The 25,602-nt window shown below is 48.2% G+C and overlaps 1 protein-coding gene across 1 annotated transcript in view; it reads left to right on the plus strand.

The window, feature by feature from the left end:
- CABLES1 (Cdk5 and Abl enzyme substrate 1) overlaps positions 1 to 25,602 on the plus strand; it is a 127,076-nt gene that overhangs the window by 65,687 nt on the left and 35,787 nt on the right. The window contains 1 exon segment of the mRNA XM_021929984.2: positions 15,736 to 15,813. Within this exon segment, the coding sequence (XP_021785676.2) occupies positions 15,736 to 15,813 (78 nt within the window).

Consider the following 25,602-nt stretch of genomic DNA (forward strand, 5'->3'; position numbering starts at 1 on the left):
TAGCAGGCAGAGTAACGGCCCTCAGAGATGTCCGCGTCCCATCCCCAGGACCTGTGACTGTGTTAGGTTACATGGCAAAGGGGAACTAAGGCACAAATGAGCTGACCTTTAAATGGGGGTTTATCCTGGATTATTCATGTGGCCCCAGTATAATTACAGAGCCCTTAAAAGTGGAAGAAAGAGGCAGGATCGTCAGTGTCAGAGAGATGCAATAGGAGAAAGACTCCTCCGGCTTTGCTGGCTTTGAAGATAGAGGATGAAGCCATAAACCAAGAAATGCAGGCAGCCGCTAAGAATCTGGAAAAGGCAAGAAAGCCAGTTCTCCCTACAGCCTCCCGGGGGAACCACCGCTACTAACACCTCGATTTTAGCTCCATGAGTCCCATTTCCAAGTTCTGACCTCCAGAATTGCAAGATAATATGTTTGTGTTGTTTTAAGTCACTAACTTTGTGGCAGTTTGTTCTGCAACTGCAGAAAACTAAAACACTGATGATCCCAGTTTACAGAGGAGGAAACTGGAGCTCGCAGCTAGAGAGTAGGAAGTAGAATTCACATCCAGGCATCAGACTGCAAAGTTCATTCTCTCCATTGACGAGAACGTGAGAGAAAAATCCATATGCAGTAAGATAGTGTGTCATGGTGGACTTTGAGAAAATTCCCTCTTGCATTCTGACTTTTTAAAAATCATTAGCTTAAGGCCAAGGATTAATTTTTAAAATGGCTTAGGCAAACTTACAAGAATGGGGTGAGGGAGGCTAAAGTCTAGGTGAGCTCAAGATTGTCAAAAAGAAAATAAAATTGGAACAGTCATGCATTGCTGACGAAATATAAAATGGTGCAGACACTGTGGGAAAGTTTGGTGGTTCTTCAAAAAGTTAAACATAAAATAATCATACAATTAATTAATTGCTCATTGTAATTAATCACCTAGCAATTAATTGCTAGTTGTATACCCAGAAGAATTGAAATAGGTATTCAGACAGATATTTTATACACCAATGCAGTGTTATTCACAATAGCTAAAAGGTGGAAACAACCCCAGAGTCTCAGCAGATACGTGGATAGACCATGTGGTATATCCATACAATGGAATAGTATACAGCCGTGAAAAGGAATAAGCACTGATACATGCTACAATGTGGATGAATCTTGAAAATAAGCTGAGTTAAATGAGCCAGTCACAAAAGGTCAAATGTCATATGACTCCATTGAATTGAAATATCCAGAATAGTCCATAGAGACAGAAGGTAGGTAAGAGGTTACCAGGGGTTAGGGCAAGAGGGAATTATTGCTTAATGAGTACAGAGTTTCTATTAGGGGTGATGGAAGAGTTTTGGAAATACACAGTGATGATGGTTGCCCAACACTGTGCATGCACTTAATGACACTGAATTGCACACTGATTAAATGGCATTTTATGTTTTATATATGTGTATATGTATATTTTTCCCACAATAAAATGAAACACCAGTAATAGCCATAGGCTGTTACTATTAAGACCATGTTCGGAAGCGGAAGGGAAAGGATGGCGAATTTCCTGGGATGGTGGCACAGGGTCAGCAGATGTCAGCTGCTGCCTGCTTTTAACTTCCTTACCAAGTCGAACTGGAAGTGTAGACTCTACAAAGCCACGTGCCAGGCACACAGTAGGCACTCAGCAAGTGTTTGTTGAATAAACAGAGAGGCCTTTTAAGTGAATTTTAGTCATCAGGGCTAGATCCTGGAGAATAGAAAGAATTTGGAAATACAAATGATGTTTAAAGTGCCATGGAGAATAAACGAAGTTCTAAGTCTGATGCCAGGCAAAAGCTGGCTTTCAGTGGAAAACAGTGTGAGGGTAATGGGAGAGGGTAGATTTTTTTTTTTTTTGAAATGGAGACTCACTCTGTCGCCCAGGCTGGAGTGCAGTGATGCAATCTCGGCTCACTGCAAACTCCGCCTCCCGGGTTCACACCATTCTCCTGCCTCAGCCTCCCGAGTAGCTGGGACTAAAGGCGCCCACCACCACGCCTGGCTAATTTTTTTGTATTTTTTTAGTAGAGACGGGGTTTCACCATGTTAGCCAGGAAGGTCTCGATTTCCTGACCTCGTGCTCCGCCCGCCTTGGCCTCCCAAAGTGCTGGGATTACAGGCGTGAGCCACCCGTGCGGCCAGGAGAGGGTAGATTTAAATAATCATAGACTGGCAAGCCTAAAGCTGATGCTTAGCAGAGTTTGAGAACAGATGGTTTGTGTGGAGATTGGTAGCAGTCAACATGAGTTCACTAAGAAAAGGTCTTGTCCCATCAGCTTCGATTCCTCATTGATGGAATAACTTGGTTAGTAAAGTGAGGAAGTGCCTGGACATCACATCTGTAGATTGCATCAAAATGTCAGGCTATTCCTTACTATCGCATGTCTCTGTAGATAGCGTGGTGAGAAGGGCCGGGTGATAGTGAAGCTGGAGTTTCTGCAGGTGGCTGAAATTTGTAAGCTGATCATCATCAGCCTGAGGGCAAGGTTGAGTAGAATAGCATGTGGTATTCCCATTCCCACCAGTGCTATCTCCTGCAGTGCAGACAGTGATTGGAGTAAAGGCCCAGAAGCCTCGTTGTCAGCCATGTGGAAAGCTAAAAGCAGGGAGAGCAGAAGCAGGAAGGAGCATTACAGATGAGAACCAAGATCCAGATACTTCATTCACTGGAAATGCTAGAGCCAGTCCACTGAGATTAAACTGAGCAAGGATAAATGTAATTCAGGTGAACTGTTGATTTTAGCACAGGATATAGATTTTTTAGTACACATGAAAAATATCTTGGAATTTAGGACAGCGTGTTCCACCCCAAGCTCACAATGCAATGCCAATACAGAGGGAGCTAATTCAGCTTGTCCGGATGGAAGGCTAGTATCGCGGAAGGCTGGTGTCGCCTTTGCACCCAACCAGGGCAGATCCCATCGGTGGTGCTGCCATCAGCATGCATGTCATGTCATAGGAAGCTAGATGTGTATTAGGATGGTCCCCCGGGAGTGGACTCTGTGGAAGGAATTGTGATGAACCTTGAAAATAAGCTGAGTGAAATGAGCCAATCACAAAAGGTCACATGTCATGTGACTCCATTTAGATGAAATAACCAGAATAGTTCCTACAGACAGAAAGTAGGTAAGAGGTTACCGGGGTTTAGGGCAAGAGGAACTACTGCTTAATGACTCTCCTGATACAAGGTGCCCAATAATAAGGCAGTTCCTTGACTACATGCACTATAGGAACATACGTCCTCAACATGTTTGCTGGCACCTAGTCTGTGACTATTGGGATGTATCCATGAATAAAACAGGTTACATCCCAATAGGGAGGGAAATGATAAACGTGCACAGGTGAAAGATGAGATGATGTGCCATGGAGAGAGACTGAGGCAGCCAGAGGTGGAGAAGGACACTCTAGGGCGATGGGGAGACCTGGGAGTGGAGGTGTGAGGGAGGTGAGGGAGCCAGCCCTGGGGCTATCCCAGTGGGGAAGCACATTCGCCCTGATGGAACAGCAGTCATGGAGACACTGAGGCGGAAGGGACGGGGTGTGTTTGAGGAACTGTAGGAAAACCCACATGGTGGAGGTGAGCAAGAGGAAGGAAGGAAGGCGAGATGAGCTCTGAGAAGTCGGTGGTGACCACGGAGGTCCGTCTGGTTGTGAGCAAGGTGGGAACCACGCAGCGTGCTGAGCAGAGGTGCGAGTGATGTGACTCACCTTGGAACACAATCACTCTGGGTAACCAGAAGTCAGGGGTGGGCATTGCAGGTCATTTTGGTAACCTTATCTTTCCTGTAGAAAGAGAGTGGGTGGGTATTATCTTCTACAAGAGTTAATTTTGATATGAAGTTCAAAAGCAACTCAAGATCTTTTTGAAAAGCTGGTCACAAATGTCTGAGCAAGCCTTTTGTCAAAGAAGAGCAGTGGCTGGTGGCCCAATGCCACAGCATCTGGAACGGGCCTTTGAACCTCCTGCTGAGGAGGGCAGTTGGCAAGTGGAAGCTGCTGCTTATTGTAAGAGGAGAGCCAGTCACCATGGGCTCTAACCTGCATCTTCACTGAGAACCCTACTGTGTGCCACAGAGTGGAGGCTAAACAGAAGTAAAGACAAATCTCAGTTCCCGGCCATTAGATATACCTTTGAAGATGACAGACATTTACACAGCCTCGCTCATTGCTGGCTAGGAAGGACTGACTCATCCGAAGGACAGCTAGGATTCTGAGCATAAAGACTGGAGACACTCGGCCGGGCGTGGTGGCTCAAGCCTGTAATCCCGGCACTTTGGGAGGCCGAGACGGGCGGATCACGAGGTCAGGAGATCGAGACCATCCTGGCTAACACAGTGAAACCCCGTCTCTACTAAAAACTATATATTAAAAAAATAAAAAACCAGCCAGGCGAGGCGGCGGGCGCCTGTAGTCCCAGCTACTTGGGAGGCTGAGGCAGGAGAATGGTGTAAACCCGGGAGACGGAGCTTGCAATGAGCTGAGATCCGGCCACTGCACCACAGCCTGGGCGACAGAGCGAGACTCCATCTCAAAAAAAAAAAAAAAAAAAAAAAGACTGGAGACACTCGGCCGGGTGTGGTGGCTCACGTCTGTAATCCCAGCACTTTGGTAGGCCAAGGCGGATGGATCACGAGGTCAGGATATCGAGAGCATCCTGGCTAACACAGTGAAACCCAGTCTCTACTAAAAATACAAAAAATTAGCCCGGTGTGGTGGCGGGCGCCTGTAGTCCCAGCTACCTGGGAGGCTGATGCAGGAGAATGATGTGAACCCAGGGGCACAGAGCTTGCAGTGAGCCAAGATCGTACCACTGTACTCCAGCCTGGGAGACAGAGCAAGACTCCGTCTCAAAAAAAAAAAAAAAAAAAGACTGGAGACACTCAGTGACTTTTGTGACATTTATGTCTAGTGACCCTCATGGTCCTGTTAAGAAAGGACCTTTCCTCTTGGTGCTCACCATTCTTGAGACTCATAAACCTCTGTCTTGAAGAGCGACAGAGCCCTCGTTTCACGTGGGTGTCTCCTCCCTCTGTCACGTGCCTGCGTGGGCTTTACTGGGTGTCCTTTTGAAGTCATCTGGGTGTTGAATGTTGGCATGGCATGCAGGCGATGGCTTCATGTACCCTGGAAGTGCCGCCTCCTGGGTCTGCTTCGAGAATCCTCTCATTGTGAACAGGTAGAGAAGTGTCCTCAGCAGTGAGTTGACTGAGCCATCTCCTCCCTTGGGAGGAATTTTCAGAGAGATGTGAAAGGATTTGAGATGGGAGTGGATAAAGAACTGAGCCAGAGTGTTTTCTCTTTAAAGTATGAACTCAATAGGATAACGTTGAAACAAAACAAAACAAAAACACGTAAAAGCCTTCAGCACCCTTTATCTGCCTTTTAAAGGAAGATGGTAAAAGTCCAGTGACTGAAGTCAAGCTGGAGCCTTTCCTTGTTGCACTAAAACATTTTGGAGGGAAAGAGGGGATGGGTCATAACTAAATTAAGACCTTGTTTGTGATCTCATCAGTTCCAAGCTGTCAGCCTAATTTAGTTTGAAAAACGACTTGGAGGAAGTGGCATGTTTCAAAAAATAAAACGGCTCGTTACCAGCCCCAGACTGGCCTTTTTGAAAAAAGAAAAATGTCATTGCTTTTTCTCCCTGAAACGAACCCATCCATTTTGATAGAAGTCAGGCATCTTCTCTGAGGCACCTTGCAACATGGACCCTTTCCTGAGCTGGCTTTTTTTCTTCTTGGAGATTTTGTTTTTTGTGAAAAGGCTAGCACCTACCAACTCCTCAGTGGCAGAAGGCGACAGGAAGCATCTTTATCCTCGTCATCATCGGTGTTGATGATCAGTTCTTAACAAAACCCCAGTCTAGGGGGACAGGGAGTGGACCGCCTAAAGAAGCCTCCAGGACTCCCCAGACCTCACTGGGGCTCCAGTTCTAGGCTCTTCCTTCAGTGAGATGGACCCCAGAGCTGCTCACAAGTCTGACTGATCATTGCATTTCCGTGGCTTTATTTGCCTGGCACTAAGTGGAGGGAGCAGAGAGAGGAGCTGGCATGCAGGGCAGTCACTCGGCACTGAGAGTGCTGGTGCCCAGTTCCCAGCAGTGTGCTGGGTCAGCACCACACACACCTGGTTTTATTCATGCCTCTTTAAACAGCATGGAGGTGAGGCTGGCTGCTTCTGTAGTGCTGCACGAGGCTTTTGAGATAAATGATTTTCAGTCAATAGAGTCAATAGCAGCTGTGCTCCATGCCTCACACTTATGTACATGTTTGCGACTGAAAAGCTCATAGCCTGCAGGTACTTGTTGCTGCTTTTCCACCAGTTTGATTTGAAGAAGTAAAAGCAATCACAGAGGAAAGGTACAAGAGTTGGAAATTGTTTCAGATTGGACAGAACCTTCCCTTGGCGTTTGTATTCGTCTGTTCTCACACTGCTAAGAAAGACATACCTGAGACTGGGTAAAAAAAAAGAGGCTTAATGGATTCACAGTTCCATAGGGCTGGGGAGGCCTCACAATTATGGCGGAAGGCAAAAGGCACATCTTACGTGGCGGCAGGCAAGACAGAATGAGAGCCAAGCAAAAGGGGTTTCCCGTTATAAAACCATCACATCTCATGAGACTTATTCACTACCACGAGAATAGTATTTGGGAAACCGCCCCCATGCTTCAGTTATCTACCACCGGGTCCCTCCTACAACACGTGGGAATTACGGGAGCTACAATTCAAGATGAGATTTGGGTGGGGACACAGCCAAACCCTATCCGGCGGTTCTGTTTCAATCTTCTGCTTAGCCTGGGAGCCCAGAGGAGACGTCAGTCCTTGGTCTCCACCATTGGTCTGCAACACGTTGTGAAGAAAACAGTAATTATAGCTAGCAGATGACTCAGGGCTGGACCACACTTCAGGATGCAGCTACCAGGGCTGTTCTGGCTAAGCAGAAGGGGAGGGGATTCCAAAAGGACTTCCTGACTACTTTTTTTTTTTTTGAGACGGCGTCTCCCTCAGTCACCCGGTCTGGAGTGCAGTGGTGTGATCTTGGCTTACTGCAACCTCCATCTCCTGGGTTCAAATGATTCTCCTGCCTCAGCTTCCCAAGTAGCTGGGATTATAGATGTCTGTCACCACGTCCAGCTAATTTTTGTATTTTTAGTAGAGATGGAGTTTCACCGTGTTGGCCAGGCTGGTCTTGAACTCCTGACCTCAGGTGATCTGCCCACCTCGGTCTCCCAAAGTGCTGGGATCACAGGCTTGAGCTACCACACCTGGCCGGACATTCTCACTTCTGTGACACCAAACTCCTCTTGTTCTCCCCTTACCTTAGCCCCCAAAATTCCTGTGTTGAGGTCCTAACTCCTTGTACCTCAGAATGTGAGTTTATTTGGAAACAGAGTTGTGGCAGATATAATTCACTAAGATGAGGTTATACTGGAGTAGGGTGGGCCCTAATCCAATACAACCAATATCCTTATAGAAAGAGGAAATTGAAGCCAGGTATCGTGGCTCACATCTATAGTCCCAGCAGTGCGGGAGACCGAGGCAGGAGGATCACTTGAGCAAAGGAATTCAAGGCAGCAGTGAACTGAGATCATGGCACTGCCCTCTAGTCTGGGTGACAGAGCAAAAGCCTCAGTCTCTTGAAGTAAGGGAAAACTGGAGCACAGAGGCACACGGGGAGAATGCTATGTGAAGATGGGAGCGATGCTGCCACAAGCCATGGAGCCACCAGTAGCCGGGAGACAGGCCTAGAGCAGACCCTCCCCAGTGCCTTCAAATGGAGCGTGGGTCTGCTGACGCCTTGATCTTGGACTTCTGGCCCCCAGAACTGTGGGACAATGTATTTCTGTTGTTTAAGCCACCCAGTTTGTGGTGCTCTGACTTGGAGAGCTTTTCTGCCCATGTGACACCGCCTGCCTTCCTCCCGCCCCATCCCAGACCCTCCTCGCTCCTATCCCACACCACTCCTGTGAGTGCTCCTCCTCCACGCCGTGGCTGCAATTCCCACCTTAAGCTGGGGACTCTCAAACCCTGACTTCCCCACAGGGCTCAGGAGGCCTTTCTCCAGCCGGCCTCACAGTTGGACTAACGCTTCTCCCCCATGCCAGCCTCAGCTCTGCTGAATTATTCACAGTAATCGCTGGGTTAGGGGAAAAGGTTAGTAAATGCCGAAGGAAATGCCCACAGAAGTCTCCTACACAGCTTAGATGTTGTGCTGGCATTTCAGCCCATGAGTGATGGTCCATTCTGCAGCTTTCCATGCCGTGCCTTTCCTTTGTGTGGGGTCCACAGATCAGAGTCTGTCTGTGGCATCGACTTCCTTATGTCCTCATTGTCCCCGCCCATTGCTGGGATGTCCACATGGGACTTCACGAAAGTGGCCCAAGAATCTGAGTGCAAAATCTGTTTGGATGTTTACAATTTTTTCCTAACCTTTTGCAGTCTTGCTCATACCTATTTCAACTGCAGTTTTGTTTTGTTTTTTAATGACTTGCCTTGTGTGAATATTTTTTAACGCATCCAGTATTAAACAAAAAATTTAAACAGCATTTCTCTTTATTTTCCACATTCTTTAGTTTGTGCGCACGCTTTTTTTTTTTTTGAGACGAGGTCTTGCTCTGTCACCCAGGAATGCAGTGGCACAATCATAGCCCACTGCAGCCAATCATAGCCCACTGCAGCCTTGAACTCCTGGGCTCAAGCGATCCTCCTACCTCAGCCTCTTGAGTAGCTGGGACTACAGGCATGTGCCACCACACCCAGCTAAGTTTTTTGATTCTTAGTAGAGACAAGGTCTCATTATGTTGCTCAGGCTGGTCTCGAACTCTTGAGTTCATGTGATCTCCCACCTCGGCTTTCCAAAGTTCTGGGATTACAGGCATGAGCCACGGTGCCCAGCAGTGCACAATCTTTAATAAACAAGTGCAAATATAAATAATAATACAACTGACATAAACAGGATTGGGCCATATGTAAGTGACCCTTAGTAAGTGCACAACTCAGTGGGGGTTGGTGGCAAACAGCCTGCCAGCCTGAGTTTTGCGTGAGTCAGGGGTGTTGGTCAAAGGGTTGTACAGAGGGGAGTGGAAACACTGGTGAGTCAGGCACGTGGAGGTCCGTGAACATTTATTATTCACTCAGTTCCTTGAATAGGCTGTATGCTCTTTCTCCCAACCTGACTCATGCCAGTTTTTCCACCAGCATATCTTCTCACTGTAGACTGGTTGCCGCTTATCCCTGAGGTCTGTTACCACTTGCTCCAGGGAGTCCACCTTGCCTCCTTTAGGCTGGGTTATTCTTCCTGTGTGCTCAGTAGCGCCCCCTACTTCCCATCAGAGAACTTAAACCTCTGCGTGGAGGTATCTCCCAACCACCCCTAAGCTTTGCAAGGAGGGAGCTCTTAGCTGGGCCATTCATCATCAGATCCCCAGCACCTAGTACAATGTCTGGCATGGATTAAGTGCTCAGAAAATACTTGTGTAAGGGAGGGAGGGAGGAGGAGAGGAAGATTATATAACTTGTTTATCAGAAATTTGCCACTCCCTAGATTGTAGGATAAGGTGTGTCTTCTTAGCAGGTAGGGAGGCCTGTCCTGCACTGTGGTAGCAGTGATCTTGCAGTCATGGAAGTGTGGTGGTGGAGGTGGCAGGCATAGTCAATGAAGAGAAGACTAATGCCTCCACCAGTAACAGTACCACCATGTGGTATTTGTGGGCTACTTAGCACAGATTCTCAGATGCATCAGACTATTTAACTCATGTCCCCCAGTTCCCTGGCTCCAGACACCTTGTGCAGCTCCACACTTCATAGGGTTAAGCCGTGCTTCCCTTCCTCCTGTTTCCACCTGTTAGAATCCCACGCCGCCTCCTAGGCCTCCTAGGCACTTTCAGGCTCCTTGTTCTGGTGCCTTCTTGTCCATGGGGCCCCTTCTTCCCAGCTCCTGCCCTGGAATAGCATCTCCTTCCAACTCCAGGCAGAAAGGAACAGATCGCTCTGTGGAGAATGTTCTTGGAGCCCCTACCGATTCTCCACTTTGCCCTTGTACCCAGATGAGGCACATCCAACAGTGAGGGGAGTCGTTCCTAAGAAGGAAAACGTCCCCCCAGTAGCTCATGAGCATTTAAATAGAGTAAACAAGAACATTTTGTTGGTGGTGGCGGTGTTTTCGTTCAACTCTCATTATGCCATTGCCAGCCCTTCAGAAGAGACGGAAAGGGGTCAAGTCCCCTTCTTCCAGTTTTTAATAAAGCATTGTGAGAGGAGGAAGGAACGACTGTGGGAAAAGGGGTCAGAGTGGAGCTGGGAAGAGAACGGGTTTTCCAGATTTCATAATATTCATTTGTCTCCGGACATTGGCCTTCACTCCTTCACCGTCTCTGTGCACAGCGCTCATAGTGTGGTGTGCAGAGGACCTGCTGAGCTGGGGTGTGTAGCCCACAGCCATGCCAGGGAGATCTGTGTCCCTTTCCAGGGCTGCGCCACAAGGTGCCACTAACTGGGTGATTAAGACAACAACAAGCGGTTCTCTCCCTGTTCTGGAGACTGAAAGCTCGGGGCCGTATTCCCTCAGCCCCAAGGGAAGAATCAGCTCTCAACTCTTCCAGCTTCCAGTGGTGCTGGCGAGCCTTGGTGTCTTTGGCGCTTGTAGCTGCATCACTCCTGTCTCTGTCTCCACCGCCAGGTGGCCTTCTTCCCTTTGTGTGTGTCTAGGTGTCTCCAAATTTCTTGCCCCTTGTAAGGACACCAGCCATTGGATTGAAGGCCCACTCTGACCCAGTAGGACCTCATCCTCACTTGATAACATCTGCAAAGACACTGCAGCAATCCCTTCTTGTCCACAGTCAACCGCATGGTCTGAAAATATTAAATGGAAAATTCCACAAACAGTTCATAAGTGCTAGGTTGCATGAGTAGCATGGCGAAATCTCTTGCCCTCCCACTCTGATCTGGGACATGAGTCAGCCCTTAGTCCAGCATATCTACATGGTCTCACTACCTGCCCTATATGAAGTGATTGCAAAGGAAAAAACATAGTACATACCGGCGTCAGTGCTATCTGTGGTTTCAGACATCCCCTGCGGGTTTTGGAACACATCCCGTGTGGATAAGGGAGACTACTGTGTTTACAAGTAAGGCCACAGCCACAAGTCCTGGGGCTTAGGGTTTCAACATGTCATTTGGGGAGCACAGTTGAACCCAGAACACCAGCTTTGTAGGCGTATTCTTTCTTGCCTCGTGGGCGTGGAGGGAATGAGCCACAGAAGTTTCGCATGTGTGCCTAGTGCCGATTACAGACCCCTGGGCTGTGGACACTGCGGGGCTGTGTTTGGGCATCACTGTGTTCACCTCCCTGTTATGGCAGATGTGGTTTTCTTTCCTGTGCCTCCTGGAGTTGGTTGCTTGTTTTTATGTCCTCAAGAGAATGTTTCTGTTGTAATGGAACATTTCACCTGGAAGAGATGAGACCTTCTCACAACCAACAGAGACTCCCCAGGGGGCTGGAAATAGAACAGGCCTCTGGTGTTTTGGCAAAGGAGGAAAGACTTGAGGATCCTGGCTGGTGAGAGACATTGCCGTTTCAGCCATCACCAGTGCTGGGCTGGGGGGTAAAAGGAGATTTGGTGAAAAGTGGCCCGTGGTGCTCTGTCACCTAGGTGGTGTCCTTGTGCCTCTCCTGGCTGTTCTGGACACTCAGCGTCTTGGGAGCTAATTGTGGCTGTGGAAGCTTTGTGGTCCGAAGCTGTAAGATCCCTCATACCAGAAGCGCTTTCCTAAGAGCGTGGCAATGAGGCTGCATGAAGAAGAAAGCTGGACGGTGCTCCTTCAGCTTCCGAGCACTCATGAGGATCCCTGGCCGTTTCAGGAAGCATTGTGTATCCAAGATGCTTTGTCCATGTGGGCTGTAGCCCCAGGGAATGTTTTCCTTTGCTATTTTTTTCCTCTGGCAGATGTTCATGTGGAAATGTGACCTTTAATTCCTTAAAGATGCATCTCCCTGGAATGAATTCCTCTTTTGAAGTCATCATCTTTCATGTAATATTTTCTGGTCATCTCAACTCCAAGTAACATGTTGTACGTCACAGGTGGGGGAAATGATTTGGGCTTTTTGCATATGCCATTTGGGCGTCCGAGAAGAGAGCCGCCGAGGTTGGAGGCAAAGACGTGAGGGTGGTCAGCGTCTGACAGCGGAAGTGGACTGTGCTTGTTCATGTCATCTGATTGACCTCTTTCTCAGATAGTAGATGTACCTTCCGGGAGGCAAACATCTGATTCTCTTCTTGTGTATCTCCATTACCGTGAACATTCCCTAATGTTTATAAAGAGAAAAGCTGCAAATTCACATGAACCCCACAGGTTCTAAACGTAACGGTTGATCACAGGGGACCCGTTGTCAGAACCACGCTGTTCAGGGTTTCCCAGTGTAAGAAGCCAAGAAGACAGGAGCCATCACTTGCTGCTACTTGCCCGCTGTGGTTCACACCTGCAGTCCCTCCCAGATGCCAGAACTACTTCAGGAAACTCGTATGATGTGTTCTTGGAAGCTCCACTGGCAAACCGGCTACAGAGCCAGAGCCTCTGTGCGGGTCTCTGCTGTGAATTCCTCCTCTGGCCCCTGCAGAAACTGAGGGTGCATGAAATGACTGGAGAAGGGAGGGGAAGAGCCCAAAGATGTGACATGCCTTACTCCCTTCCTCCTCCCTCCAGCCGCTTGAGACTGGCCAACCAGGGAAGTAGCAACTCTACTGGAATTGTTGAGAAACGGTCCATATTCATAGTTGCTAAACTTGACCTCTGCAGTAAAATAACATGTTTTTCTGGAATGAGTACCATGTTGTCAGCCTCTCCTACACACAGTGGTGCGGACCACCCAGAGTGAGTGCTCATTTAATAGAACAAGCAGCCCATTTACTGATAGGCATCTTGTGGCTGAAAGATTGGGAAGAAGACTTGGATTGCACTCGCATTGATATTCTTCATTTTCTTGTTCTATTAAAAACGTCCAAACAAGTTTAGTGTGTGGGAAGGAAGGACACCTTAGCATGAGTAGTGACGAAAATGCAGCATCGCTAAGCCGGTGGAGTTTGTTCAACACACTCCTGCCACTGTGTTGCAGAGGACACGGATGTCCAGTGACACGGGAATGAGTCGCTCCAGGCCTTTGTCCTGGGTAGATGGCAGGGAGTGGCAGTGAGGTTGTGGAGAGCCTCTGCCCTTCCATCTGGGGAGGGGTCCAGGCTGAGCAGGCCTCCCCAGCTCCAGCAGCTCCAAGGTCAGGGATGTGTGATCTGTCACCCTCTTGCCCCTCCCTGCATTGGGCATGGTGACCCACAGGCCAGGCTGGAAAGCCGGCCTAGAACCCGTGGATGAAGGCAGACTTATTAGTATCCAAGAAGTGCGTGGGTCCCCAGTCACGGCCCCAAGGGGTAGGCTTTTCTAGCAAGGTTTAGGGAAGGGCATCGGTAGTGGTAAAGGACTCAAGTTCCAGTCTCGCCCCGCCCCACCTGCTGGTGCATCTCCTTTGGTACGTCGCTGACTTGACGTGCCTCATCAGTTAAAGCACTTAGAATTTGGCACGTAATCAGTACTTAATAAGTATTGGCTGTTAGGTCTCTGTAGGTGAATTTACAGGGCATTGCAGCGTGAGAAGCTTTGTTGCTGGGCTCCATGCAGGCGAGCCCAAGGAGCGTGGCTGGTGTTCAGCAGGGTGTGCTCATGATTCATGTAACCCCTGGCCCTTTAGGCCTTGACAGTCCACTCGACATGACGCTCTGTCCTCGACAGTGACCAGGATCAGGGCCTGGGGTATCTGATGAGCAGCATCTCCCTTCAGCAGCATCTCTGTGTACATCTCGTGCTACACCGATGTAGAAAGACCCCGTGCATGGGGTGTTTCAGCTGTCCTGGCAGCACAGCTTTCAGGTCTGAGCGGGCCTGGGTATTTAGCACAGCCCCTGAAGAGGTTCTGAGTCCATGGACTAGGCTGGAAAACCTGAATCCTAACCCAGACAGCCCATCTGCAGTAAAGATGGTTTTATTGAGTGTGTACTATTTGCCAGTTGCTGTTCTGAAGGTTCTCCAAGTATGGACTCATGTACTCTTACAGCTTTCCAATAAGATAGTTACTAATTGTATCACATTTTTTAGAAGGGCAGAGTGAGGCTCAGAAGCGTTAGCAAGCTGACCGAGGTCAAACAAAAGTGATGCTGGTGTTCGAAGCTGAGTGTGTTACTTTGGTCCCATCCCATTAACCTGTGGATATGAACTGCTATGGAATTGACACCAAAAGTGTCAAAAGCCAAAAGTGGCTTTTGGTTGCATAGGACGCCTGCAGCCCTGCCCTCCCATGACGGATACTCAAGTGTTGCTGCTCTGAGGCCCACGCTGCATTTCAGTGCCATCTAATACACGTACATAGACGGAGGGGCCACCACGCACTAAACCCCTGCCTGGACTCACCCTCTAGTAAAGGAGGGAGGAAAGTGATTAGCAGTGTGGATCACATCCGTGCCCTCCTGGACGTGTGAATGGGGAATTGGAGACAGTTACCAAAAAAGGAAACACTGCATGGAGGGGGTACTTCTGAGCTAGGTTTGGAAGAATGAATAGGAGTTCCCTGGGTGTTCCAAGGTGGGGCATATAGGCAGAAGAAATAGCATGCAAAGAACACAAGTATAAAACAGCGAGACTTTTTGTTCAGGTGGGGGTGCTGTCAGTGCCTCAGCATCGGTAGGATGGTAAAATCAGGGGGAAATTCTGTCGGTGTTGAAACTGGAGAGACAGAAACCAGGAGACACAGGGCCTGCTTTGCCATGCCAGGGAACCAGACTCCATCCCAGGACAATTTGATTTCTTAGTTTTACAACAGAGTTGAAATCCCCGAACCCTGAAGCATGTAGTAGCACCATTTTCCCTGGTCTTATTATGGTTGTCGAAAGAAAGGATGACAAAAGGAAATAAGCTTCCTTATATGATATGTATTGACTTGGTGCTACAAAGAATGTTGTTTGTAAATCTCTTCCTCTCATTTCTCCAGTTTTTCATCAGCAATTCCCTTTGGCAAAAGTTATTCTCAGATGCCAGGATAAGTGCTTTGAGGGTTTTTGTTTTTGTTTTAATGTTTTTTTTTTAAGTGGCTTTTGATTGCATAAGACCATCATGTAGAACTGTTTCCAGTAGTATCTTTATAGCAGGAATGGAGGCTAAGACTGATTATGTAATTGTTCCCTTAATCTATTCTCAGAACCTAACATGTTGCCAGCAGATGAAAAATCGAATGGTCATAATGGCCTCTGAGTGTCTTTCCTGCTCATAGTTTCTGGCGCTATTGCTCTTGCATTGTTTACTGCAAAATAGAAATCGGTGGTTTAAATGTGGCGTGACTGCTCACCCAGCCCTGGCCACCCTGGACTCAGCGCTGTCTGCTCCCTCTTGCATGTGCAGCCCACAGCAAGCAGGTCTTGCAGGAGAAGGGGTGCAGGTGTACTCATTAGTGACCCTTGCTGTTGTCTCACATGTTAATATTGGGATGAGGAGAGGCAGCCCACTTCTGCCCCGCTGGGGTTGCATTTTGCAAGGAGAGCAGAATACCATCTGCCAGAGGAGGTGGTGGGAGCATGCAGATACTGCTATGAATGCCATGAATGCTTAATTGCTATAGATTTTGTTTTTTAGCTCGAGTCTTTGCATTTAGTGTGTTTGTTGTTTGTTCTTTTTTTTACTTTTTAGAATAGTCCTTATCAGCGGCAGAAGATCCTTCTGTAGTATATTTTCAGTGCTGCCGTATCGGGACAGTACCCAAGTCGGGTATGTATATGCATGCATGCTTTGTAGTCCTCTGGGTGAAAAGTTCTCACACCAATGTACATAATGTGGTCATCCTTTCCATTTTCAAGAAGTTGCCTTGCTTGGACACTGCAAATTCAGTATTTGTACATTGGAATGATAAAAAGATGTTCCACTTTCTTTTTAGCCAGAAAGCTTCCTCATTGTGTGTGTGTGTGTGTGTGTGTCCCCATCCTGTCGCCTGTTCTTTCTCAATCTACATTTTGTTACCTTATCCAATACTGTAAAGCAAGAACATCACGGGGCCCACCATATTCCACAGGGCCATGCCAACCTTTGGAAAAAAGGTAGGTCAAGGAAGGAATTGGAACAAACCCTGTGCCCATCCCACCCCCTTGCATCTTGGGTTTGGGGTTGGAAACTGACCAGCAAGCTGGAGCTGCCACCACAGAGAAACATCAAAGCAAAAAGGTCCCAGGACCAGAGATTAGGTAACTAGCTACAGGCCAGAGGAATCCTTCCCTCTCTAGATCAACAAGCCCCTCCTTTTACTCTGAAAAAAAGTAAGTACCTGAGGGTCCGTCCTTGCAAAGCCTCTGCTCTTCATCGCCATCCCTGAACCCCATATTCCTTCCTCCTCTGCATCTAGACCTCATGCTCCCTTTGCCTTTCCATGCATCCGGTGTCTGTCATCAGGCTGCCGCCAGTATCGAAGGCAGGACAGTTCACTGCGTAAGATGTCAAGCATCATGGGGTGTTGGCTGTGGCATCTGGTTATTGTGCCAGCCACACCACAGACATGTGACCACTGTCCCCAAGGAGGGCCGTATGGCCACTGGTGCTGATTCGCCGTGTGTTCATCTTCCACCGTCTCCATGAGCTCCACCCCAGGCCTTCCTGCTCATCATGACCTCCCCTTTCTCCTGTAGATCTGCTAGACTTAGCCTGTTCGATTCACCATGGTCCTTATCTGCACTCTTCATTGTCAGCTCCATGGGACAGAAAACAGCACATCTTTATTCGTGGAATCCTGACTCAGTCATTGATGAGATGTGTGCCTTAAGGAGCAATAATCATGGCACTGTTTGTTAAGCACACACTTTGAGCTGGTCTTTTTCATTATTTATATCCTTGCAGCCAAACCTTGCAAAGTAGGTGTTCTAGAAAAAGTAGCAGCAAATCCTGCAGCTCGGAGGTTTAAGGACCATCTATCTGGTGGCCAGTGGGCTGCCCAGAGAGATGTAGTGGGGCAGCTCTCTTCGCCTGACCTACCTGCTGTGGCCCCGGGTCTGGCTACATTGCAAGAGCAGGCTCATTCCTTGACAGAATTAGCTCATACCAGCTCACAGACCTGGTGTGACCCCAGAGGCCAGTTCATTCATCTTATTACAAGTAGTAGCCCGAGGGCCCAAAATGTTTGAGCGTGACCAGCCTGGGCACACACCTCCAGGTATCTGTGTTATTAGTAGCAGGCTCTTTGCCAGCAGGTCCTCTCCTGGCCAGAGCTTGGATAGTACTGTGACATCAGCCTCATTTATCTGGATTTTCCTGGCTGACCTCTCTGATTGACACATTCTTTCCTTAGCTCCGTCTCGTTCATTCATTTATTGAGTGCTTGTCATGTGACCAGGTGCCCAGGACAAAGGTAGAGAAGGATGGATTGGGTTCCTGTGCCCCTGAACTTACAGCTTAGCAGGGGAGACACATTAAAATTACACACACGATTAACTACAGCTTTTAATATATGCCGGTGATACCCAGTCAAGCAATCCTTGAATCTTCCTGGCTGGAGACTCATTCTGTTTCTTTAATTTGGCTTCTCTACACTTGTCTTTGAAGTGTCCATATGAGTTTTATTCTCCAAGGTCTGGGGTAAGGTACCCCTCACTGCGGTACCCAAGTGTTCGTCCCCATTTTGTAGATGACATGACTGATCGATGCTTAAGAGTTGAAATCTCGACTTTGGGCCAGAATGGAGATGTCATCCCCAGTGTGTTCAGCTGTAAGTTTTTCCATGGCCCACACTGACAGTAAGTTCTGTATCTGCAGAAACCTTGCTGCGAAATGGAGCTTTTCTGGTATCCGCCTCCCAGAGGTGAACGGCAGCTCCCAGGAGTGAGTGAATGAAGGTTGCCAGCATGGCGCCTGGCGTGCAGAGAAGTGCTAGGGCCCACTCAGCAGGGACCCCGTATTTCTGACAGTGAAAGATAATCATTGTGAAGAGCTTTGGCGATCTGGAATTTTTATTACTTACCAGCTTCTGTGAGCTTCCATTGGCTCCTCTGTGGAGTGGGGAAGTTACTACCTCCCGTCGTTAATGTGAAGATTATGGCGTTTCTGCAAAGCCAGTAGGAAGCCGTTTTAACTTCAAGTACCCAGGAAGAGGGCCCTTAGACCATCTCCACTGGACATCCTTGTGGATATGTGTGGCCCTCCATTCTTTTCAGCATCTCAGGGAAATGCTAGGTGGCAGCCAGTTGGTGCTAGGAAAGAGTGTCTGTTCATGCCTGGGTCGTCTCCTTGCTGCTTGGGAAGGCCTCCTGTGTTGCAGAAAGGGCCACTGCATGGGATATTCAGCAGAGCTGGCTGCTCTGTTGGCCCTGGACAGAGAAGCAAAATGAGTGTGTGGGATCCCACCTTTTACATCCCAGGTGTGAACAGATTCAAATCCACTATTCCTCCAAATTTTATAGATGAGGAAAGCAAGGTGCGGAAGAGGGATTTTTTTGTTTTGTTTTTGTTTGTTTTTGAGACAGGATTTTGCTTTGTTGCCCAGGCTGGAATGCAGTGGCACAAACATGGCTCACTGCAGCCTGGAACTCCTACGGTCTAGCCATCCACCCGCCTCAGTCTCCCAAGTAGCTAGGACTACAGTTGCGCACCATCACACCCAGCTAATTTTTAAAATTTTTAGTAGAGATGCGATCTTGCAGTGTTTCCCAGACTGGTCTCAAACTCCTGGACTCGAGTGATCCTCCTGCCTCAGCCTCCCAAAGTGCTGGGATTACAGGGGTAAGCCACTCTACCCAGCTAGAAGAGGATGTTTTTCTATGACAAAAATATCATCAGGTCCTTTGTCAGACCTAACAGAAAAGAACATGTTCGTTTCTGCAGCACAGTCTACTTCTGTACTCACACGAGAAACTCTGAGCACAATTCCAAATATTGTGATGTAGCAGCAGGATTAAGAAGCAGAGTGCTTTTAAAACTTTCTAATGAGCAGATATTGTATTTATAAATAACCCACTTACCATAATTATGATTTTTAAATTTTTTTTTTTTACTAATTATTGGGAAAACAACTATGCTCAAATAAAAATGTACTAGTAAATATATACTAGTAGAAGTTTACTAGTAAATATACCAATAAATATATACACATACATATTTTTAAACAACTCCAGTTCATGTACGTATTAACTAATGCCTTTCCAAGGTGGAAAATTCCTTTACTTTTACACTGAAGCTCTTTTTGTGACTGGGATGTAAGTCATAGAATTTCAGGGGTGGAAAGGCCTTCCTGCTTCACAGCTGAGGCACAGTGGGGCGAAGCTCGCCCACAGCCGCCCACCTGGCAGAGTCAGCAGCCCTGGAACTCGGGACCTGGGCTGCCCCAGCCTGCAGGGCCGTGCTTTCTGGCCTCCATGTTTCCACTGTGCTCATGTACATGGTCCCAGCCACATGGACCTGATGATTCCAAACAGGCACAAACCCCCCCCACCCCGACCCCTCACCGATGAACGGGCTAATATACAGCTCCAACTTCATCACAAGAAAGTTCTCAAAGCAGGAAGCTCATAGTTCATCTGCTGGGTACTGGAGCCTCCTTCCCATGGAAAGCATCTGTCAGGGCGGCCTGATCTTTCTGGGTTTATTTTCTGGCCACTTGCGCTGCACTCAGGCTTCCCAGCCCTGGCTCCCACCATGGCCTCCACATTTTGTTCTTGGTTTTAACTTGAACACTGATTCTGGATCCTGACATCAGTTGATCAAAGCAGACAGACCAACCTTAGGAAGGCGTTATATAGTACTACCTATTCATTCGATCTTTTGCGCATTAGGTCACTTGTTCTGCTCCCAGTGAATTAAGGCCCTGATGGAGGCTAGGGAAGGGGTGGGTGGGAATGAGTTACCAATCCAAGGCAATGGAGGGTGGGCAGGCAGGCACTGGAGAACATTTGAACTGCCCACAAATCCTGACCAATACCTACATTTATAGTAAAGGTCCGGTCTTAAGTAAAAGCAAGGTGTTTGCTTTGTAAAGTTTCTTTATCCCCACCACCCCCCAAGTGCCTTGCCATGCCAGCATGCCACCTATGTGGAGGTTTACGGGCTACCATTGTACGTCAGAATTCACTCACCTGCAGCCTGGTGAGCACCTACTGTGTGCTGGGCACTGCCGCCCTGCTTTGGATACACTGGTGAAGGAAAATGTCTCTCTGTGTGTGGAGCCTACTCTCCGTGCCCTCTCTCTGGTCCTCTGTCTCAGTGGGAGATGGGAATAAGCTAGTAAACCAATCATCAAACAAAATAGCAAAAACATTGAGTCCTAAGCAGTGTCTGATTAGAGCAGAGGAAGGAGTTGGGTGAGTTCAGATTGCAGGATCCAATGTAGTGCCCAGCGAAGGCGGTTCTCCAGTTAGACTTGGAAGTGTGAGACCGTAGAGATATGAGAGAGGATATTGCATCCTCAGCGTTGACTCTGAGGATGCCAGCGGATGATCCAACTCCTCGTGAACTCTCAGGCAGGGCCTGCGTGTTGAGAGATTTAGTGATGCCCTATTCAAGCTGGAGTCCCATTTCCCAGCCACACTCAGCGTCCACACCCCTGTAGTGAGGGGCAGGGGAGAGGGCCGGGGACAGGAGTGAGCTCTGATATATGGGCCCATCACTCAACCCTCCTGAGTCTCAGACCCCTCATCTATAAAACGGGGATGTTTAACCAGACACTACAAGGACCCTGCGAGCGCAGAAGGTCATTCTCATTCTTGTCAGTGCTGCTGATGCAGAAGCAGTAAGCTGTGTTGAACAACGAATTTATGAATGAAACACATTGTCCACTCCCCATCTGTCAACAATCAGCAACTTCTCGAGCTCCTACCTGAATATTAATCTTCATTGAGTTTCTTAAGATTTTTTTTTATTATACTTTATGTTCTAGGGTACAGGTGCACAACGTGCAGGTTTGTTACATATGTATACATGTGCCATGTTGGTGTACTGCACACATTAACTCGTCATTTACATTAGGCATATCTCCTAATACTATCCCTCCCCCACCCCCCACCATAGGACCTGGTGTGTGATGATCCCCTTTCTGTGTCCAAGTGATCTCATTGTTCAGTTCCCACCTATGAGTGAGAACATGCGATATTTGGTTTTCTGTTCTTGCGATAGTTTGCTGAGAATGATGGTTTCCAGCTGCATCCATGTCCCTACAAAGGACACGAACTCATCCTTTTTGATGGCTGCATAGTATTCCATGGTGTATATGTGCCACCTTTTCTTAATCTAGTCTGTCACTGATGGACATTTGGGTTGATTCCAAGTCTTTGCTATTGTGAATAGTGCTGCAGTAAACATACGTGTGCATGTGTCTTTATAGCAGCATGATTTATAATCCTTTGGGTATATACCCGATAATGGGATGGCTGGGTCAAATGGAATTTCTAGTTGTAGATCCTTGAGGAATCGCCACACTGTCTTCCACAATGGTTGAACTAGTTTACATTCCCACCAACAGTGTAAAAGTGTTCCTATTTCTCCACATCCTCTCCAGCACCTGTTGTTTCCTAACTTTTTAATGATCGCCATTCTAACTGGTGTGAGATGGTATCTCATGGTGGTTTTGATTTGCATTTCTCTGATGGCCAGTGATGATGAGCATTTTTTCGTGTGTCTGTTGGCTGTATGAATGTCTTCTTTTGAGAAGTGTCTGTTCATATCCTTTGCCCACTTTTTGATGGTGGTGTTTGTTTTTTTCTTGTAAATTTGTTTGAGTTCTTTGTAGGTTCTGGATATTAGCCCGTTGTCAGATGAGAAGATTGCAAAAATTTTCTCCCATTCTGTGGGGAAAGGATTCCCTATTTAATAAATGGTGCTGGGAAAATTGGCTAGCCATAAGTAGAAAGCTGAAATTGGATCTTTTCCTTACTCCTTATACGAAAATTAATTCAAGATGGATTAGAGACTTAAATGTTAGACCTAAAACCGTAAAAACCTTAGAAGAAAACCTAGGTAATACCCTTCAGGACATAGGCATGGGCAAGGACTTCACGTCTAAAACACCAAAAGCACAGCAACAAAAGCCAAAATTGACAAATGGGATCTAATTAAACTAAAGAGCTTCTGCACAGCAAAAGAAACTACCATCAGAGTGAAAATTGAGATTTTTTTAAATGTGCAGATCTGGTGGCTTCTTGCCACTATACATGTATTGGGCACATTTTTTCTTGGTGTGGGCCACGAGGCTAGGGACTTGATGAGCTTAGGCTTGGGAACACTGGAAAATGTGTGGGGTCGTTTTACATGCCACCAGGTTTACGCCAGGCTGGTAACGGATCGGCTCCACAGTGGTCTCTAGAGCTGCTGCTTGAAGCAGACTGCCCGAGCATCTAACAGCCACCGCAGTCTCCAGCATGCTCTTCCCTACCGTGATGGATGGTGTGGATATTTGAGAGAAGAGTACATTTCTCTAGGATTAACGAAGGGTGCAGTCAAGCATGTGTGTGAACATGACAAACAGAGGTAATAATAGGAGCTGAGACCTGAATAGTGCTTCCAGTGTATGGCATCCCAGGCACTGGCCCACATGCTTGATATACGCTCACTCATTTCATCTGCCCAACAGCCTCACAAGGTAGGTGCCAGTATTACCATTTTACTTGAGGCTAGTGGCCGAGAAAGGCTTGGCAACTGCCCAGGCGGTAGTAGGTGGGGGCAGGCAGTGTGGCCGCAGATCTGCCCTGTTGTGTTTGCTGCTGTGGAGGCGGTGCAGCCCGGGAAGCTGGAACGCATACTTGGGAACCAAGTGTGTTTCCCTTCATGATCACGCCTTTGGGGCTGGGCGTGCTGGCTCGGGACCAGTACAGGCAGGCAGCACTGGCTGACTGGTGTGCATTTTGGTGAAGATGGAGCTTGGAGGTCACGGCTCATAGGTGTGCCACACACGGGCTGCCCTCTGGGGACCCCAGCTGCTGAGCTGATGGGTTGTAACTTTCGGAAGGCTTTGGAGCTTGCTGGTTCACCTGCAGACTTGCATGCTCCCTAGGCAAATACCAGACATCTCTGGGTGGAGTCTTAAGTGAAAAATAATCTATGTAATTTCCCCATCTGGGTAATTGTCATCTTCAGAATAGGAAGGTGTGTGGAGAGTGTGGAGCTGGTGAAATTCTCCTGGTGTCTGTATGGTGTTGATGCACTGGCTGTCTGCAGAGGTGTGGGTGTTCCTGGCTCATGACCCTGAAGTGCTGCCAGCTCGAGTCTCCCCAACACCTTTTCCCCAATACACCCAAGTTGCCCCCTGAGCACCTCCAGGAGGCAATTTAGGGAGCAGTAGGGGTCTTTCTCATGCCCTGATAGCATGCATGAAGAACGCTTCTCTTCGAGAAAGGGTGCAGCATAGTCATATTAGAGGATTCCTAGCCACAGTACCAGGCATGTCTTCACTTCACAAAAGGATGGGTGGCAGGGCGCAGAGCTTTCTTTACTGCTCATAAAATATTGTTTGATTTACAGAGTTTGCTTGCATACGATAGGAAATCGTCTGCTGGATAGAATGAGATGTTTCTGTTAACTGTCCGTCTTCATGTTCTTTTACTTTAGGAATTCAAAGTCTTGCCTGCAGCGTGAACCCCTAGTGGCTCGGAGAGACACAGAAGGGTGGAATGGAGGGTAGTTACACTCGGGGTCCTGAGTTGCAGTCATCAGAGTCCCCTCTGATGGTTGGGGTGGGCCGTGGATTTCAGGTACCTTACAGGATTTCTAGGACAGACAGAAGCCAGCACAGACACCCCGGACCAACACAGTGAGGGCAACACAGCCAGGACCCACTTACAGCCCTACCCTGGAGCTCTTCCCATGGAAGTGCTGTTGACGCTGCCATCTGGGGCCCCCACCTTAGGCTTGCCAGAAGTTCTGATCTCCCCATGTGTTACTTCCACCTCCAGGTTTCCCATGAGTGCTTCCACTTAGCGGAACCTAGGCCGCCTTGGGAGCCTGGGAAATGTAGTTTTTAACAGCGACCTGAGGATCATGAGCTAGTCTATGGTCTCTGCCACAGTGGTTCACCAAAAGATCTGCCTGTCCCCAAACTGAACCTGGGGAGACTGAAGAACCCCAGATCAAGGAGAACTCAAGCCCCTGATCCAAACCTGGCCCAGGAGGGAACCCTCAGGGAACCAAGGGTCCCTAAGAAGCTTAGAAGGTCCCTTCCTTCCCCATTAAGGGAAGCTCCCGTTAAGGACAAGACAGTGTCTAGTGAGACTGCATAGATATCCAAATGGATTTCCAAAGCCCAGGAGCTCTGGATTCATCCAGGCCTAACTTAAAACCTCCTTTGTGGTCCCCCAGACTTAACAGAAACAGGGCCTTTGAGGCTCTGGCCTCAGCACTCCTCTCCAGCCCTCTCTCAGCACAGCCCCTCCCAGCCCTAGCAAGCTACCTTAATGCATCAGGCTCTCCTCACCTTCGGGGATACTCAGCCCTCCCTCCAGGCAGCTTTCTCAGTGCCCCCCAGCACCTGTCCCCCCACCCCCAGCTCCACTAAGAGCCCCTTCCTGTCTCAGGGCTTACAATATACATTTTAACTTACTTTTCACTAGTGGGTGTGGATTGCATCTTAATCCTCAAGGTATCTGCAGCACTGTGCACAGAAAGTAGTGGTCACTCTGGTTCTGTGTGTTGGGTGAGTAGAAGCAAGGTTTCTGAGGCTTTTGAGAATTGCTCTGTTTATGAATATGTTGCTCGTGCACTTGCGCACTCTATCTCTCTATATCTGTCTGTCTGTCTGTCTGTCTGTCTGTCAGATTATCTATCTATCTATCTTATCTGTTTGCTCCAACAAAGGACGGCCAGACTACTTCAGCAGAAGCAGGTGCCATCTCTCAGGGCCCCTCAGCCTGGTACCTCATCCTTGAGGGCACCTCCATAAAAGGATGGAGCTGGATGGCTGGCCATAAGGAAGGCCTCAGAAGGTGCTGACAAGGATGAACTGACATGGACCTCAGGGTCCTGCTTCTCTCCAAGTGACTCTGTCCCACCCACAGTGAAAGTTGCTAAGCCTGAAGTGACAGAAGAGGGCATCGAGCTGCATTTAGCAAGTGCTAAGCCCCAGCGAGGCCCCTCCCACCCACGAGCCAGGTGACTCCCCTGACATTAGCCTCACAGCCTGTGCAGTTCTCTCCGATCACAAGTGCTCTGCACCTGCAGAGCTGCTTACAAATACTTGCACCCTGAATGTTAAGCCCAGGGATGCCAAGGGCCTTTAGATAAGGTTGCACTGGCCTCTGCAGTCTTTGCCTGAGCCCTGTTGGAATTCCCTGGCTTTTGGCTGGCAGGTTTACCTAGTCTTCTGTCAACTCAGGTTTTCTGAACATCTCCAAACCAGCAGCATGTGAGCTACATGTAAGTGATACAGCCCCATATTGTGCAGGACATATTCAGATTGCATCTAGCCTAGAGTAAGAAGAGGGCATTTTTTGGCTGGGTGTGGTGGCTCACGCCTGTAATCCCAGCACTTTGGGAGGCCGAGGCGGGCAAATCACGAGTTCAGGAGTTCGAGACCAGCCTGGCCCACATGGTGAAACCCCG

This window comes from Papio anubis, chromosome 19 (genome assembly GCF_008728515.1).
Source record: "Papio anubis isolate 15944 chromosome 19, Panubis1.0, whole genome shotgun sequence".
NCBI lineage: Eukaryota > Metazoa > Chordata > Mammalia > Primates > Cercopithecidae > Papio > Papio anubis.